The sequence below is a fragment of the Nematolebias whitei genome, chromosome 8 (assembly GCF_014905685.2).
Source record: "Nematolebias whitei isolate Nwh7 chromosome 8, NemWhi1, whole genome shotgun sequence".
Taxonomy (NCBI): Eukaryota; Metazoa; Chordata; class Actinopteri; order Cyprinodontiformes; family Rivulidae; genus Nematolebias; species Nematolebias whitei.
In genome coordinates, this window is record NC_056505.1 from 2,625,573 (window position 1) to 2,643,793 (window position 18,221).

At 43.6% G+C, this 18,221-nt stretch overlaps 2 protein-coding genes across 2 annotated transcripts; both read left to right on the top strand.

The window, feature by feature from the left end:
• The first annotated feature begins 1,701 nt into the window (after positions 1 to 1,701).
• LOC119413108 (PR domain zinc finger protein 12-like) lies at positions 1,702 to 12,558 on the top strand. The gene is made up of 6 exons (XM_037680121.1): positions 1,702 to 1,924; positions 6,410 to 6,475; positions 6,548 to 6,672; positions 8,991 to 9,146; positions 11,832 to 11,946; positions 12,074 to 12,558. Exons 1-6 carry the CDS (start codon positions 1,702 to 1,704, stop codon positions 12,556 to 12,558), a joined length of 1,170 nt encoding a protein of 389 aa, XP_037536049.1.
• Positions 12,559 to 15,690: 3,132 nt separating this feature from the next.
• Positions 15,691 to 16,848, top strand: LOC119412979 (complement C5-like). The gene is made up of 4 exons (XM_037679990.1): positions 15,691 to 15,800; positions 16,184 to 16,379; positions 16,467 to 16,620; positions 16,844 to 16,848. Exons 1-4 carry the CDS (start codon positions 15,733 to 15,735, stop codon positions 16,846 to 16,848), a joined length of 423 nt encoding a protein of 140 aa, XP_037535918.1. The 5' UTR covers positions 15,691 to 15,732.
• Positions 16,849 to 18,221: the final 1,373 nt, after the last annotated feature.

Genomic DNA, 18,221 nt, shown 5'->3' on the forward strand with positions numbered 1-18,221 from the left:
CTCTTGTCTTTGCGCGTGCCAGTCACCTGCCGCCCCCGCAGCCCCTCCCCCTGACTTCCCACCGTCTCTCCGGAACCGAACCTGTCTCTGATTGGACTCAGAAGCTCATTAAAGTCTCAGACTCGCCTCCGATAAAAGAGCGGCCGCGCACGCGCGCGCACGGATCCGGCTCCCGGATTCTCCGCTTTTCCTCCCGGGACAAAAGTTCTGCTCCGCGGGTTTGGACCGGCTCGGTTCGGAGCGGAGGGAGCTCCTGAAGAGTTTGAAATATTTATTAATTTCTTCTTTATCTGAGTTTCAAACACGAAAATAAAAACTTTAAACTTTGAGTTTTACAAACAAATCAACAAGTTTTATTTATTTGTTTGTTTGTTTTGTTTATTTAAGCAACAAAAGACTCAAGGGGGGGGGGGGGGGGGGGAAAGTCCAGTCCAAAGCCCGTTCAGAACCGAACCTTTATTGTATAATTGAAATCTGTTTTCATGAATCCGGATCGGTTCTGTTCACACGAGACCGAAGCTGCGTCTCTGATCCAGATCCAGATCCAGATCCGGATCCGTTTCACGTTCTGTCAGACCCGTTTGTTCAACATGAAAAAATAAAATAAAGTTCTGGTGGACCGGGTCGTCAGAACTTTGTTTGGATCCTTTTCTGGCTCAGAACCACTAGTCCAGTTTTTGTTCTGGTTCTGATTCTTTCCTCCCACAGAGAACTCGACCCGGCTCAAGTCCAGATGACCTCTCGGTTCCAGTTCTGTTTGGACTAGGTTATAATCTGAACAGAACCAGAACTTTATTATCGAAGGTATAAAAAAAAATATTCAGGTCTGGTTCTGGAGGTTTGGGTCACCTGGACCAGGTTTCCATCATGATGTAGAGGAGGCTCCGCCCCCTCGTTCCGTGTCCTGGTCTCATGTTGGACCCAAACCTCCAGAACCTCCAGAATTTCCAGAACCTCAGGATGGGTTCCTGCCTTGAAGATAAAAAGTGTCAGAAAACTGAACCGAGTCCAGTTCCCCGGGTCTGAACAGGATTTCCCCCTGTTCAGTCTGTAGACCTGGACCCCAGAGTCCAGGTCTACAGACTGAGAATCTTCGGAACCAGCTGTTGGTACCGGGTCGGTGCCGAGTTCTGCTGAAAGCATGAAGTCTCTAACGTCCTTGCTACGTGGACTTCAGCAAACCCATTGGACCAGAACCAGCAGAGGACATGGACCCAAACCATCTGTGGACCTGATTTCTAATCTTTCCAGAGGACGTTGGACCACAGTCCAGTTCTTTGTGTCCTCGGCAGGTAAGACGCTTCTGCAGAGACTTTTACTGAACCTGGGTTCGTGTTTCATTCTTTTATTGAATCAAAGCTTCAAATGTTTCACTTGAAACAATTTAAGTTTCATTTGTGACAGAAAATCAAAGAATTCTTCTTCTTCTGCGTGGACCGGTTCTGTGCTGAGCCCGGATCCGTGTCAGACCCTGGAGCAGAGAACGGAGCTGCACCTCCTCCTCCTCCAGGGAGGAGGTGCAGCTCCGTGAGGGAGGGAGCACCTCCTCCGGTATAAAGACCCCCCCTCACACCTTCACACCCTCAGACCCTCAGCTCGGTTCTGGCAGCTCCTCCAGAACTTCTCTGCACTTTGACTCAACCAGAACCTTCAGGTTCTGAACGAGCCGCAGCATCTTACCCCCCTCCCCCCTCCGGACCCATGGGCTCGGTTCTGCCCGCCGGGCCCGCCCTGGCCCTGAAGCCGGCCCTCAGGCCGCAGCCCCCGCTGTCCCTCGCGGACATCATCACCTCCGACATCCTGCACAGCTTCCTGTACGGCCGCTGGAGGCACGTGCTGGGCGAGCACGAGGAGCGCGGCGCGCCGGGCGCGAGCCCCAAGACGGCCTTCACCGCCGAGGTGCTCGCGCAGTCCTTCTCTGGAGGTGAGCGACCGAACCGGGTCAGGTTCTGTTCTGATCCGCACTCACACAATTTTACAAACTCATCTGCAGCTGGACACAAAATTAAACATCTGATCAAAGATGCACATTTATTTAAAAACTTTCCCGTTAAGTTTAATCATTTATTTATTTATTTAATTAATTGTTTACTGTAATTACAAATTATTAATTAATTTAATGTCATTTCAGTTTGTTTTCAGGTGATTTAAAATATTTAATTGATTTCCATTGAAAGAAAAATAATTAGATTTTTCCTCCAGTCGGTCAGAATTTTTTTTAAATGTCACTTTCGATTATTATTTTTTTGTATAAACATATTTTTATATTATTAGTCAATTAAATTAAATCGTCGGAACCAGCGCAGAACTCCAAACTTATCCAACATTTCTTAAATCGACAAAACGGCTTAAAAAAAAAAGTAAAATAATCAACCAGCTGTTGATTATTTTATTAATGAACAGCTGATTAAATTATTAAATGATTGTGATATTTAATAAAAATGTCTCAAATCTAAACTTTGATCCTCCCGAGGCCGTTACACTGAAATACATTTTTAAATTAAATATTTTATTAAATTCAAAATTCGTTTGCGTTTTTGTTGAAATTCGTTAGAAATATTTCCGGACCAGCGGCTCCACGTGACATTTAGTAGTTTTTATTTCCTGTTAATTTTCACAGACTTGTTTTATTTTCTGCGGGTAATCCTCCTTTTCCCGCGGCTTTTTTCTTCATTCAACTTTATTTCTGCAGGTTAGTCTCACTGAGCCACAGGACTCATTTACAGAGAGACCTGATCCACACAACAGACAACAATAAACAACAACAATAAACAACAACAAGCATGCAGATGAAATAAAAATAGTGTCATGAAACAATAAAGCAGGGGCCATAAAACAAGAACACATTTTCTTTGATGTTTTCATTGACATTATCAAATGTTTGAAACCCTTTAAAAAATGAAGGTGGACGGCTTCAGTTCTTGTTGCAAGTTGTTCCGGTGCAGGAGCTGAAATACTTTTTTGCCAAGTTCAGGCCGCACTGAGGGACTGGGACACAAGTGAGAGGAGACCATGAAGGCAGCAGACCAACGGTGACCAGTTAACCAGTGAACACTGGGTGCAGTGCGGTACTTACAACCAGTTATGACTCTTAGCGCACCATGATAGACAGCATCCAACATCTGCAGCATCCAACATCTGCAAGCAGCTGGCAGGAGCATTCTCCATGACGGTGCGGTTACAAGGTGTTTTCTGGCATTCAGAGTCAAACGGGATCTATTTCTGAAAAAAAAAAACCTGTTTTAATTTCAGTTTCTTTGTCAAGTTTTCAACATGTGGTTTAAAAGAGAAATGTGCATCGACTCAAATTCCCAAGTTGTAAGAATCTACGAAATCAAGAGGAACGCCACGGATGAGACGGGAGGAAAAGTTGCTGGTACCAACTTTCTGTTTCAATTCAGTTTATTTATACAGCGTCAAGTCATCCATCCATCCATCCATCCATCCATCCATCCATCCATCCATCCATCCATCCTCTTTACCCGCTTCTTCCATTTTGGGTCACGGGAGTCGCCGGTGCCCATGTCCAGCAATCACTGTGCGAGGGGCGGGGGACACCCTGGACAGGTCTCCAGTCCATCACAGGGACACATGGAGACAAATGAGACTCTTCACTCTCTCTCTCTCTCTCTCTCTCTCACCTAGGGACAATTTAGAGTTACCAATCAGCCTAACATGCATGTTTTTGGTCTGTGGGAGGAAACTGGAGCACCCGGAGAAAACCCACGCATGCACGGAGAGAACATGCAAACTCCACCCAGAAAGGCTCCCAGACTGGGATTTGAACCAAGGACCTGCTCGCTGAGAAGCAGCAGCTCTACCAGTTGTGCCACCGTGCTGCCCCTGAACAGAAACATTCATGTATAAAATAATAATTGAACAGAAACATTCATCTATAAAATAATAATTGAACAGAAACATTCATCTATAAAATAATAATTTAACAGAAACATTAATCTATAAAATAATAATTAACAGAAACATTCATGTATAAAATAATAATTGAACATTATTTATCTGAGGAGCAGCTTTGAGTTTAACTCCATCACTGAACTCTCATCTTGAACAAGCATGAAGGCGACAGTGGAAAGAAAAACTCCCTCATGAGGAAGAAACCTTTAGCAGAACCAGGATCAGGACTAGAGGACCATCTGCTTCGACCGGCTGGGTTTGGTAGTAACAGATACACAATGGCAGGTCAAGAATCACATGTTAAGATAGAAATAGTATCAAATGAAACTGTTCAATTGTAACAAATCATTTAAAGAAATGAGGTCAGTTTGTCCTCTAGTAGTCTAAGTCTATAGCAGCATAACAAGCCTAACTATAGGATTTATCAAAAAGGAAAGTCTTAATCCCAGTCTTAAACTGGACAATGTGTCAGCCTCACGGACAGAAACTGGAAGTTGGTTCCACAAGAGAGGAGCCTGAGAACTGATTGAAAACAACACCCTTTTGGTTTTGTCAGCGTTTAGCAGCAGCTTGAGGTGGACTAAGACTGACTGAATGATGTCAGAAGAAGACTGTAGAAGCTGGAAAACCGCGGTAACTGTGTTAGCTCATCAATAAACAACTGCATCATCGGTATAGAGATGCAAGTATTTGTCAGGAATGTTTTGATCTACATTATTTATATAAATTGTAAAAAGAGTGTGACCTAAAACTGAGCCTTGTGGCACACCATTGGTGACCGTTAGGTAGCTAATACCGTTATGTCGAGCACATTGCCGCTGACCTGAGAGATAGTTTGAGAACCAGCCAACAGTGTGATCTGAGAAGCCAATATCTGAGATCTTGTGTCAGAAGATGTGATGATCTACAGCAGCAAAGGTTTGGACAGTTCTAAGTAAAGAGCAGCTCAGTAATCCTTAGTGTCCAAAGCTTCAACAACATCATTAAAAACCTTTAGTGAAGCAATCATTGTGCTGTGTTGTTTCCTGAGGCCAGACTGGAGAGAAGATAAAATATTAAGAGTCCTAATACTTCTTGACTTGAGTATTTATCAGTTTTTCTAAAACCTTAGTTAAAATACAGAGTTTGGAGATTGATGGATAATTGTTCAGTATAGTGGGGTCTCCTTCTTTCAATAATGGCAGCACAACAGCTGTTTTCCAAGCATCTGGTACAGTATTATGTTCTATAGGCAGATTAAAAATGTAAGACACCAGTTCTGCTATAATTTGTGCAGCTAGACTTCAGAAGTAAGGAGGATGTCATCAGGGCTGCAGGTTTTCTAGTGTCCAGATCTTCTAACAGTTTAGTAATCTCACTGACAGAATCAGAGTCAGAGATTTTTGGTGGTCTGAGATAAATAGTAGTTTTGTTTTGCCACTTTAATGGAAGCCGTATAGCGATTCCGTAACTGACGAAATAGCAACCAGTCGGTGTCTGAACCAGTCTGTCTTGCTGGTGCCCAAAGCTGGTCCCTCCTGTGCAAGAGGTCAGCTAGTTCAGAAGTTAACCAGGGGCTATCTCGTCCCTTACTCTGAACTGGTGAAGTGGAGCGTGTTTATTTACAAAATGAATGAAACTATTATGAAAATAGTTCCAAGCAAGATTCACATCGTCAATTAATGATATGTGATGCCAGTCAAAACGGAACAGATCCCAAAGCTAGACTTGTTCACAAAACTGTTTCACATTCTGTTTTAGAATTGTTCTAGGTTTAAAATGAGGCATTTTTGTATTTCTAACAGCAGCAACTACCCAGTGGTCGCTTGGATCATTTGTAAAAACACCAAACCCAGTGAATTTATGTGGCCTGTTTGTGATGATGAGATCCAGGAGAGATGATTTGACAGGGCACTTTGCATTAGACCAAGTGGGACTATCAACGAACTGACTGAGGTTTGAAGATAATCAAAATTCTTTAAATTCCTCAGACACGGGAGAGAGCCATTCTTATTAGATAAGAGCTGCATTAAAGACAACAGGTTTTCAAATGTGGTGGTGGGGGGTCTATAGTAGCCAGCAAGAGATAATGACTGACCAACAGACAGTTCAACGTTGAGTGCCAAGATTTTAAATTGTTTAGGTGCTGATTTTGTAAATACCATTTGTGTTACCAAGCTAGATTTGATGTATAATGCTACACAGCCTCCTTTTCTGAGATGATCTGTACAATAAATATTGAAACCTTTACTTGAAACATATTTGTCCAGAATTCTGCCAGAATGCCAGAAATCAGGCTTTTGTGACCTGATTCTGGTTTTGACCCGGATCGTCTCCCGACTCTGGTCTCTTCTATTCACTGCAGGTCTCATGGTCCGGACTGAAGGGTTCGGATCCATTTCGTGTCGGACAGGAAATTAATATATTTAAATTGTTCAGTTTCCATCCTGCAGCCTCCTGAACATCACGAGCTGTTTCATCTGAATGTTTGACGTCATAAAAGTGTTTTTGTGTTCAGAGGTTCAGAAGTTGTCCAGTCTGGTTTTACCCACCGAGGTGATCATCGCCCAGAGCTCAGTTCCAGGTGAGCTTCAACTCAAACTCTCTGAAGAAATGGGAGTTCTGTTAATCAAATATCTCCTTTGTGACTCGGCAGGAGAAGGCCTTGGGATTTTCTCTAAGACCTGGATCAAGGCGGGGACAGAGATGGGACCCTTCACGGGACGCCTGGTCTCACCTGAACACATCGACTTATACAAGAACAACAACCTGATGTGGGAGGTAAACAACACAAACAAACACGTTGGTCACATGTTGGACAAACTCCATCAAACGTTCAACTCAGGAGGTGGAGGCCATGTCCACTCTGCTCTGATTGGTCACCTGTGGTGACCTGATCTGGTTCTGCCCACCTGCTCATCAATTAACATTTTAAATACATTTTCCTTAAGAGACATTAAAGGGAACCGTTATTTAATTTTATGTTTGTAGTTTTATTTTGAAGGTCCACAAGTCCGCTCTCAGTCGGTTCTAAATGTCGTTGATAAAAGCTCAGCCCAAACCGAAAGGGTTGCACGTTGGTTTCACTGAAGGAAATCTATAAACGTAAGACATGTTTTGGGAACTCCGCCCACTTTGAGCTGAATCTTTGCTATGTTGAAGAAATAAATCCACACAAACTAGCTAACAGTTAGCTTACGGTGCTAAATAGATTCAGACGAACAAGCTGGTTTGACTTTATCATGCTAGCTTGCTAACTTTAGCATGCTAGCTCACTAACTTTATCATGCTAGCTTGCTAACTTTCTCGATGCAATGTAGCTTTCTTATCATGTGATTTCACTGAACAACACTTCCTAAAACCAGCTGCCAGGCTGTGTGTTCCCGTGGGCTCACCAGCCCAACTCAAACCAATCCAGTGCGGGTTCAGAGGCATTTCATTGGGTGTTCTGGCCCGCCTCCAGCTCCACTCCCAGTGAGCTGAACCAAGGAGTTCACATCAGCAGACTGCAGGATGCTGATTGGACAGGAAGTCATGTGACTGAATGAGTCATGGCAGCCATGTTCAGACACCCATTTTCTACAGCCTCACCACCAACTTTTATCCAGCTCTTTTGTACCGTAAACTTCTCAGGCTCACTTTTAACTTGACCAACCACGGACAGAGCACCAGACGAACCACGACCTCCACTGTTGGGCGTCACAGAAAATGACATCAGCGGAGCTTCGAGCAGCGTTGTTGTGACAGTCCCGCCCCAACGAGGCGGCGCTCTGTTGTAGCGTTCTTCATGACACCATGTAGAACTGAATTAGGTCAGGCAGGTCAGCTTTATCAGCTGAAGGCTCTGGATGTGGTGGGGCTGTCCTGGTGGACATGTCTCTTCAGTGTCTCATGGAGGACTGGGACAAAGCCTGTGGAGTGGCAGACTGCGGTGGTGGTTCCCATTTTTTATAAAGAGGAACCAGAAAGTGAGTTCCAGCTATCATAAGATCACACTTCTTGACCTCCCCTGGAAAGTTTCTTACACAATGGTGGAAGAAAGACTCCAGTCGATTGTTGAACCTCAGTGTGGTGTCCATCCTGGTCCTGGATCAGTGGACCAGACCTTCACCTGTGCAGAGTTGCTAAGGGGTCATGGGAGTTTGGCTCTGCAGAAGGTCTATGACCGTGTTCCTCAAAGCATTCGGGGAGGGGGGTGGGTAGTGCTGCAGGAGTATGGGGTACCTGGGTTGCTTTTAAGAGCTATCTGGTCCCTGTAGAACCAAAGCAGGAGCTTTTCCAGCTCGTCTTCATTCCTGACAGCTGAGCTGGACTCTGAGGGACCGTTGACCCGTCTGGTCCCGGTCCACTCCCGAGCTCTCCTTTTAACGAGCTAATTGACCCAGGTGACCCGCCTCACCTGGTTCTGGAGCTGTTTAACGTCCAGAGCTGAAGAAACTGCTGACACGAAACATTTCATCCCAGAGGACACGTGAGGACCGTCAGAACCGGGTCAGTGAACTGGACCCACACTGAAGCTGCAGCTTAACTGGGTCTTTTTATTTTAATCTTATTTTCACATTTGATCTCTCAGTTTCAGAGATAATATAAAAGTTCATTCCAGTTGTTTTTAATCATTTAAAAACATTAAACTTCATAAAGTTCAACGAGTCTGAAAGACGTCACAACGAGACGCTTCCTGGATTAATAATCTGTCTTCGTTTAGTTTCTGAGCCGGAGACAAAGTTGATACGTTTTATATTTTCTGTTTTCATTTTCACATGAAGGATTATTAATGTATCTGGATCTGGATCTGGATCTGGATCTGGATCTGGGTCTGTCTCTGGATCTGGATCTGGATCTGGATCTGGGTCTGTCTCTGGATCTGGATCTGGATCTGTCTCTGTCTCTGGATCTGGGTCTGTCTCTGGATCTGGGTCTGGATCTGGGTCTGTCTCTGTCTCTGGATCTGGATCTGTCTCTGTCTCTGGATCTGGGTCTGTCTCTGGTTTTGAGTCTTTTTATGGGTCTACCCATGGTTCTACGTTACTGTGGTTTATTAAAGAGCCTCTGAAGTGGACCCGGTGTGAGTGTGTCCCTCCGTCCCTCCGTCCCCTCAGGTCTTCAACGAGGACGGAACGGTTCGGTATTTCATCGATGCGAGTCAGGAGGACCAGCGGAGCTGGATGACCTACATCAAGTGTGCCCGGAACGAGCAGGAGCAGAACCTGGAGGTGGTCCAGATCGGCAGCAGCATCTTCTACAAGGCTGTGGAGGTCTGTGAACGCATCGCCACGACACACGGCTGTGATGCATTCAGGGGTTTCACGTCTGAGAACTTTACAGAGTCATTTTAAACTCCACGAAGAATCTAATCTCTTAAATTATGGAACAATTCAGGCCCGTTTGATGTTTTTTCTGAACATTAAATAAAAAATCCCTTCATGTTTGGAGTTAAAGAGCTGAAGGTGAGTTTTATGATCAAACTAAAAATAAAACTATTGACGAGAAAAGCCATCAATAAATTCAGAGTCAGAGATTCTTTATTGTCATTCGCTCCACCACATTAAGTTCACAGGGTCCGGTTACATCCAACAATAAAATGTAAAATAAAAACAGTGACAACATGTAAGATATGAACTGACAAAAACATCAACTATAAATAAATTAATAAATAAAAACATCAACATCAAATTCAGTCTGACTTTAAAGATTCAGCTGAAAAAATAGAATAACGTGAAAAAGTTGAATTATTTTATCAACAACTTCAGAAAGTAAAGTCATTTATCATTAAAATGATTATTTTTAATAATCATTTTAATAGATTCATTACAGAGTGAAATGTATCTGCCTTTATTTCTTCTAGTTTTAATGACTCTAACTTACAGAAAATGAAAACCCAAACTAAACTGAGAATCTTCCAGAACCGGCTGTTGGTACCTTTGTCAGAGTGGACCGGTGCCGAGTCCTGCAGGAAGATGAAACCAGCGTCTCCATGAAGCTCGTCAGCAGAAGGAAACACGAAGAGCTCTAAAGTGTCCTGCTAGATGCTGTGTGGACTTCAGAGAACCCAGAGGACCAGAACCAGCAGAGGACATGGACCCAAACCATCAGTGACTGTGGAAACTTCACTCTGGACCTGCTGGACCTGCTGGACCTCCAGACTCTGGGACCTGGTTTATAAATCTTTCATCTGAAAAGAGGACATTGGACCACTGAGAGACTGTCCAGGTTTTTTGTGTCCTCAGCAGGTAAGACACTTCTGATGTTGTCTCTGGTTCAGGAGTGTCTGGACTCGAGGACTGAGACATTTAGTCCATGTCCAGGAGTTCATCAGCTGATCGGAAAACTGAACCTCTTCACAATCTTCTCACTTCCTTTTAGTTTTCCATGGTTTGTAAGTTCTGATCATCACAAAGAAATCGAGGCTGAAACATTTCACTCATGAATCTATGAATCATTTACGAGTTTCACTTTCTGAAAAACAACAAAACTGAACCTCTTCACCAGATTCTCTTTTCTCACGTGTATTTTCATCTTCATCTGCTCGGCAACAAACAATCGTTTCTACTGAACGAACTCTGCAGATTTTATTTATCTTCAGAAAAATAAGATTCATCTAAAATGCCACAACTCAAACCTATAATTATTATTATTTTTTTTTTAAAGAAAATTAAAATGATTTAAACAGAAAAAGTAGTAGTTAATCAAAAAATATTTTAATTTGGTTGTTTTTTGTTACTTATAGCAATAATGAGTGATTTTATTTATTGATTTAAATCAGGTCAGTTTAACAAACACAGAAGATCAAAACACAAATTAATGCAAAATACAATAAAGCTCTAAAATTAAACCGTAAGTTTTCACAAAATAAACTCTCGGGTGGAATATAAACGTGTAAAAATACAACCTCCAGTTTAAAAAAATAATTTTTATTTGGACGTTATTGGGAGCCTAAATATGAACATTTATTAATAAAATGCCCTTTACAATTTTTTTTATTTAACATGGTTTAGAAATTAGAGACTTAGTTTAAAAATCATACAAAATAAATAAAATAAGGAATTATTAAAAACCATCTTGCTGAAATAAGATAAACGTGGTAAAATGATTAATTAGTAAAAATAAAATAAGCCATTTTTAAAAATGAGATCAAAATAATCAGAAAATAAACTAAAGATAAAAAAACATCTAAAAACAACAAATAAAAATGTCTCATAATAAAATTTAAAATTTTATTAAAACGCCTCGTTTTGTTGCGTGAAGTTCCTTCAGGATAAAAAAAACTACCTGTACTTCCTGTTTTTATGTTTTCTGTTTTACTGTGAACTTTAGAGCTTTTTGTTTTTAATTTAGGCAAAATAAATTTAATTAAACTATTTTTAACTGAAGGTCCGACCCGACAGAACCGTCCCCCTGCAGTGAAACTCTGAATCCATCTTTAATTGATTGATTACTTAATTTACATGATCAGGACGTTTGTGTGCGCAGTGTTCGACGGGAAATGAGAAGCGGGGGCGCTTCCGGTCTGTGGCGCCACCTGCTGGCAGAAAGATGAAGCTAAAAACTCATTTCAGGCATTTCCTCTTAATTTGCTGTTTCATTTCTTTTAAATGTATTTATCAGCTGGTTTCAACCCAACAATCTTTCCCCTAAAAAAACTTCCACGAATTTACTTTAATTTTTTATAAAAAGTAAATCAGATGAAGAGTGGACAAAAACACAAACTGAATATTTAAAATCTAACGAGACGAACAAACGTTTATGTGTAAAAATATCTGAAACTGAGCTGAGACGTTCGACTCCCCTGATCACAAACACAGTTCAGTTCTATTGTTTAGTAAACTTTAATTTTCACATCCATATTTCAGCTCAGGAAATGAAACGTTTTTAAAAGACCACAGAGATTTAGGAACAAAAGAATATTTACATTTCAAACCTGGATGTGGTTTCTGCTGCAGACGATCCCTCCGGACCAGGAGCTGCTCGTTTGGTACGGAAACTCTCACAACACCTTCCTGGGAATTCCTGGAATTCCAGGAGGAGATGAAGAGCAGAGCAAGAAGACCAAAACGGGTACCGTTAACGGATGACTCTGAGAACGCAGACATAGATCCACAGTTTTAAAGTGTTTCAGTGAAACAACTGAGTGAACGATGAGAGCAAACGACCGTCTGAAGCTGATCTCCTCTTCTTTCTACAGACGACTTCCACCCCTGTGAAGGCCCCATCACTGCTGCCGCCGCCTCCTCCTCCTCATCGTCATCCTCCTCTTCCTCTAGCCTGGGACGCATGCGCTGCGTCATCTGTCACCGCGGCTTCAACTCACGCAGCAACTTGCGCTCACACATGCGCATCCACACCCTGGACAAGCCTTTTGTCTGCCGCTTCTGCAACCGACGCTTCAGCCAGTCGTCCACACTGAGAAACCACGTGCGCCTGCACACCGGGGAACGCCCCTACAAGTGCCACGTGTGCCAGTCCGCATACTCGCAGCTGGCCGGCCTGCGTGCGCATCAGAAGAGCGCCAGGCACCGGCCCTCCGGAGACCCCAATGCCCAAGCGGGAGCCCTTATGGTGGTGGGAGGTGGAGGGGTGCACTCACCTCCTCCATCTCACCCACCGCAGCTGACCGCTGTGCCTCACCCGGCCTCGCTAGTCCATCACATCCCCACCATGGTGCTGTGAAGAAACAAACGTTGGCTCCTATTACAAGGTAATGTGGGAGTGGAGCTGAAGTCACCTTGTCGTTATCAAGCCTCAATAAAGAGCCAAGCTGCCACTGAGCCTCACACGGGGCGCCAAAACTAATGAAAATGGTCATTCCAGCTCATAAAGCTGACATTACCGTACAAAGGTTCAGTGTAGTGATAACAGATGTGCAAACAGCGGACTGTGAATTTTAGAAAGATGGCTGACGCACACATCAACTCCTTTGGTTCTGTGATGTTGGCTTCATCATCTCAGGATGAAACTGGCTTCAGTGGTGGTTTTTGCCCGCACATAGGATGCTTGTTTTTGCAGCTAAATCTCACAGACGTTTTGTGAATGGAGCTAAAGGTTTACCTGTCAGCTGACCAATCACTGATTTCCACATACCTGTACCATCTTCAAGCAGTAGAAACCCTCAACCAAAGTTCTTTCATGAACATAAAACTGATCTGCAATTTGCAGCAACTTGTTTCCGTCCTCCTGATCCCATCTGTTTCAAACCGGCTACAAAAACCTGAAAGTGTCACTAAAATCTCAGAAATGGCCCACAGGAGTCCCGTGACTTCACAACACGTTTGTTTCCAGGCCACAGATTAGATTCAGGCTGCCAAGAAAAGAATCCACAAACTGATCAGGAACGGTTCTCAGCATGAGTCCACTCTGCTTGTGTACCCCCCTCCCCCCATGACCTTTCAGCTCTCTTCAGCAGGATGAGGAGGTGCTGAATGATTCAGCTGCATGATGCTAGTAAGAACCAAGTGTTGTGTTTGCTTTGCATGGATGTCTGTTAAAGGTGTCACGTGTGTTATAAACAGGAAGCTGCTGCAGCTTCTTCAGAGGAACCCACTGAGTTTCTGACGAGATTCAAAGTTTCAAAGCATTTATCTAATTCCTGTCTTCATTTAAACGCCTCAAACGAAAGCCCCCCCTTGTTTTACTGAACAAATCTGCTGAAAACTCAGGGGGTTCCTAGAAGTTCAAAATAAAAGTAAAACCTTAAGTTAAACATCTTTTAAATATTATTTCTGTGAATATAGTTTGTGCTTTTTGGTCTCGGTGTGAAGACGAGACTGCATCATCTCTTGACATCTGTCAGAAGATATGAAATTCATGTAAATGTTTTTCTGCTGATTTCAGTGTAAAAATGTGCTGAAATGATGAACTGAGCTGATCTCACATGTTTGTCTTGAAATGTAAATTAGTCGGCAGCTGTCAGCGAGCAGAACGTGATTATAAGCATGAATATAACTCCACTGTCACTTTATCTCATGACATGTATCGAACATGTATCAATATATGAAGTATGTTATGATTCTCGAAGGGATGTTCAAGTTAAGCCTATAAAGTCTTAATAAAGAATTTCTTCTGCTTTACGTTCGTGGCTCTGTTTGGCAGCTTTCTCTCAAAAGCTCCTACAGTTTAGGTTCTTTCTGAATTTAGATGAACTGAAAGAAACTCCACAAGCTTCAAGCTCGACCGACTCTGCAACTGTCCACACGGACAAGACAAATGTCTTCTGGTGAAAAGTTTGATTGAGCTCTTTGACCAAAATGACAAGTGTGTTTAGAGGAGTCATGCTGAGGCAACACTGTCCTTACTGTCAAGCATGGTGGTGGTAGTGGCATGTTGTGGTACTGGGCCATTGCACAAAATGGATGGAAAAATGGAGGACACAGCACGATCTCCAGATCTTTCCACTTCACCTCAAAACAACAGCTGGATGGTTGGAACTTGGACACATTTGGGTCCACCAGGACCGTGATTCCAATCACAAAATCATGGCCTCCATCCATCCATCCATCCATCCATCCATCCATCCGTCCATCATCACTCCATCATCCATCCATCCATACATACATACATACATACATATATCCATCCATCCATCCATCATCACTCCATCTTCCATCCATCCATCCATCATTACTTCATCATCCATCCATTCATCCATCCACCAATTCATCCATTCAACTATCATCCATCCATCTGTCATCCATCCATCACCAATCCATCATCCATCCATTCATCCATCCATCAGATCATCTATCCACCCATCCATCCATCCATCCATCCATACATCCATCACTCCATCCATCCATCCATCCATCCATCCATCCATCCATCCATCCATCCATCCATCCATCCATAATCTTCCTCTTGTTCTAAAGTCAGGTCTTGTGGCAGCATCTTGAGCAGGGAGGTCCAGACATCTCTCTCCACAGCCTCTTCCAGCTCTTCTGGGAGGACTCCAAGGTGTTCCCAGGCCAACCAAGAGACATAGTCTCTCCAGCTTGTTCTGGGTCTTCTCTGGCGTCTCCTCCCTGTTGGACATGCCCAAAGCACCTCCCTAGGGAGGCGCCCAGGAAGCATCTTTACCAGAGGTAGAACCTCATCCTCGACTTGAAGAGAGCAATCCACCTTCTGACTGAGGACTATGGCCTTAAACCAACCTCCTTGAGAGGGGCTGGATTACAGTCCTGGCGTCTGATTGGTTAAAACATCAGAACAGGTTTCTGATTGGAGTAATCCGATATCAGCCAGGATTCTACCTGTAGCTTGTGGATGAAGACAGACCGCCTGAGGTCCAGGTGGAACTGGCTGAGAGACATTTTCTCAAATACAGTGGGGATGTAAGAATTCATTAAAACTTTACAAGAAACGTAAACCTGTGCGCTCAGTGCTTACTTTTAAAATTCATTAAAGGAGTTGTTTGTTTTGTAATCGTTCTGCAAAACAGTTTGAGTAAATCATTAAAAGTCTGAAATTTACCCATGATTCATTATGAGCAGATAAGAACTGAAACTGTAGGATTGGTTTGATCTGAGCAGCGAGTTTTAACTGATTCATGTTCCTGCTTATTGAAGCAGGGCGAAGAAGTCACAGCAGACTGAACCTTTTTCTCTGTAAACACAAAGGTTTGGGGTTATCGGTGTTGGGTAAGATCAGAAAACACAGGATGTGTAAACTCACTGTTGGGACACACAAGCAAACAGAGGAACGCAGAAAAATCCCCCGTGTGTCCCGGTTACTGAGGACGCACAAACAGCTGAGTTGATCAATAACTAATGAGATGTTTTTCTGAGTCTGTCCGTCTGGTTTCTCACTCATTTGAGTCTCGTCAGACCTCAGTGAGTCTTCTTCACCTTCAGGATGAAGGTGTGTGTCCTCCTGGTTTGTATTTGCTGCCTGAGCTGGAGAACGGAGGCTCAATCCCAGTCGTGAGTCAAACTTTATGTTTCATCCGTCAGGACGGAGGTGTTGTTCCACCCGTTGGTGTTTGGGGACAAAACAGCTGAAACTTTGAAGGCTCGCCTACATTTAGGCCTAAAACAAAATCTATAATTCATGAGAGTCCTCAAAGGGTCAGTCTAAAGGTTGACCGCTCACTTATTTTTCTGTTTCTTTTTGAAAATCATGCAACTACCAACCAGTGTGTTTGGTGATTATTGTGCGTTAATATAACGTTATTGCGATATTATGATAATGGTTATCGTGACTCGAGTATCGTGATTCTCTGACGTCTGCGTTGCTCTCCATCAAGATGTCTCATTGGTCAACAGAATGTCAGTTTTCCTTCACATTTTTCCATGATCTCCCTCAGGTACTTGATAACGGCTCCTCTCTCACTCTGCCTGGACGCTGTAGAAACAGTGTTCCTACATTTCTTTGGGTACACATCAGAGGTATCGGTCTATGTGTTCTTAAAGACCTCCATGGCTCCGGATCACAAGGTTTTGTTTCAGGACGTTGTGAGGCTGAACAGCCTGAACAGCTTCCAGGGCATCGCCAAAGTGCGGGTGAGAGAACACACACAGCAAAAAGCATCAAATTCTCTGAGAACATGTCACCGAGTTATCGTCCTGCCTTCTTCCTGGGCTCTTTAGCTGTTCCCAGATAAGGTGGGTCCGGATGTGGATCGGGTGGTTCTCCATGTTCAGACAAATCAGATCAACCAGCATCTGTTAATCCCCATCAGCAGAACCAATGGCTTCCTGTTCATCCAAACGGACAAACCGCTGTACACCCCCTATCAGAAAGGTAAGAAACACTCCCTGGTCTTGATTGATCATTTTGATCACTTCGTCCGTCTTAAACGTACATCTTGATTGTTTAGTCTGTATTAGCAAATGAAAAGAAGTTCAAGTCAACTTTACTGTCATGTGGTACATGAGATGGAACAAAATTATGTACACAGGGTCCCAGTTATGCCCAGCCATCCATTATCTTCTGCTTTTTCCGAAGTTGGTCTCGGTGGCAACAGCTTGAGCAGGGAGGCCCAGATATCTCTTTCCACAACCACCTACAGGACACCCGAGAGACATAGTCTCTCCAGAGTGTCCTGGGTCTTCCCCGGGGTCTCCTCACAGTTGGACATGCCCAAAGCATTTCCCTAGGAAGGCGCCCAGGGAGCATCCTTACCTGATGCTTGAAACACCTCAACTGGCTCCTCTTAATGGAGGAGGAGCGGTTCTACTCTGAGTCTCTCCTGGATAACTAAACATCTCACCCTATCTCTAAGGGAGAGTCCAGCTACCCTGCAGAGGAAACTCATTTCAATCGCCCGTATCCACGATCTCATTCTTTCAGTCACTACCCAGAGCTCGTGACCGTAGGTGAGGGGAGGAACATAGACCGACCGTTAAACAGAGAACTTCACCATACAGCTCAGCTCCCTCTTCACCACAACAGACTGGTACAGAGTTCACAATACTACTGGATGGGTAAACTCCCATGACCCCCCCGAGGACCCTAGTGAGGGTAAAGAGCTGGTCCAATGTTCCACAGCCAGGACAGAACCCGAATTGTTCCTCCTGAATCTGAGGTTCGATCAACGATTGGACACGCTTCTCCAGTACCCCTGAATAGATCTTGCCAGGGAGGCTAAGGAGAATGATGCCCCTGTAATTGGAGTACACAAATGAAACACACCCTCCGGTCCCCCTTTTTGAAGAGGGGAACCACCACCCCAATCTGCCACTCCAGTGGCACTGTCCCCGGTGTCTACGCGATGTTGCAAAGGTGCATCATACAAGACAGCCCCACAACATCCAGAGCCTTAAGGAAATCGGGGCAAATCTCATCCACCCCCGGAGCCCTGCTGCCACGTAGCTTTTTAACTACCTCAGCCATGGTTATGGACAGACCAACCCCGAACTTCCCCAACTCCACTTTCTCCATGGAACATGTGCCAGTAGGATTGAGAAGGTCCGAGAAGTATTCCTTCCACATCCTGACGACAACACTGGTTGAGGTCAACAGCACCCTACCTTCACTTAACATACAGTCAGAGTCGGAGTCAGAGTTTCTTTATTGTCATTCGCACCTCATGTGGTACATGTGGTGGAGCGAAATTATGTCCACAGGGTCCCAGTTACATCCAACAATAAAATGTATAAGAAAAACAGTAATAACATCTAAGATATGAACTAAGAAAAACATCAACTAAATATACACTAAGCACTCATAACATAAAACATTGAACATCAGCACAAACATGAACATGAGTCTGTGAGCAGATGTGCACGCATGAACACATCAACATGAAACAGATCAGCAGCAACATGAAACAGATCAGCAGCAACATGATATGGTTTTTCACGGTGATTATTCTAGTTAGATATTCATGAGTCTAACAGCCT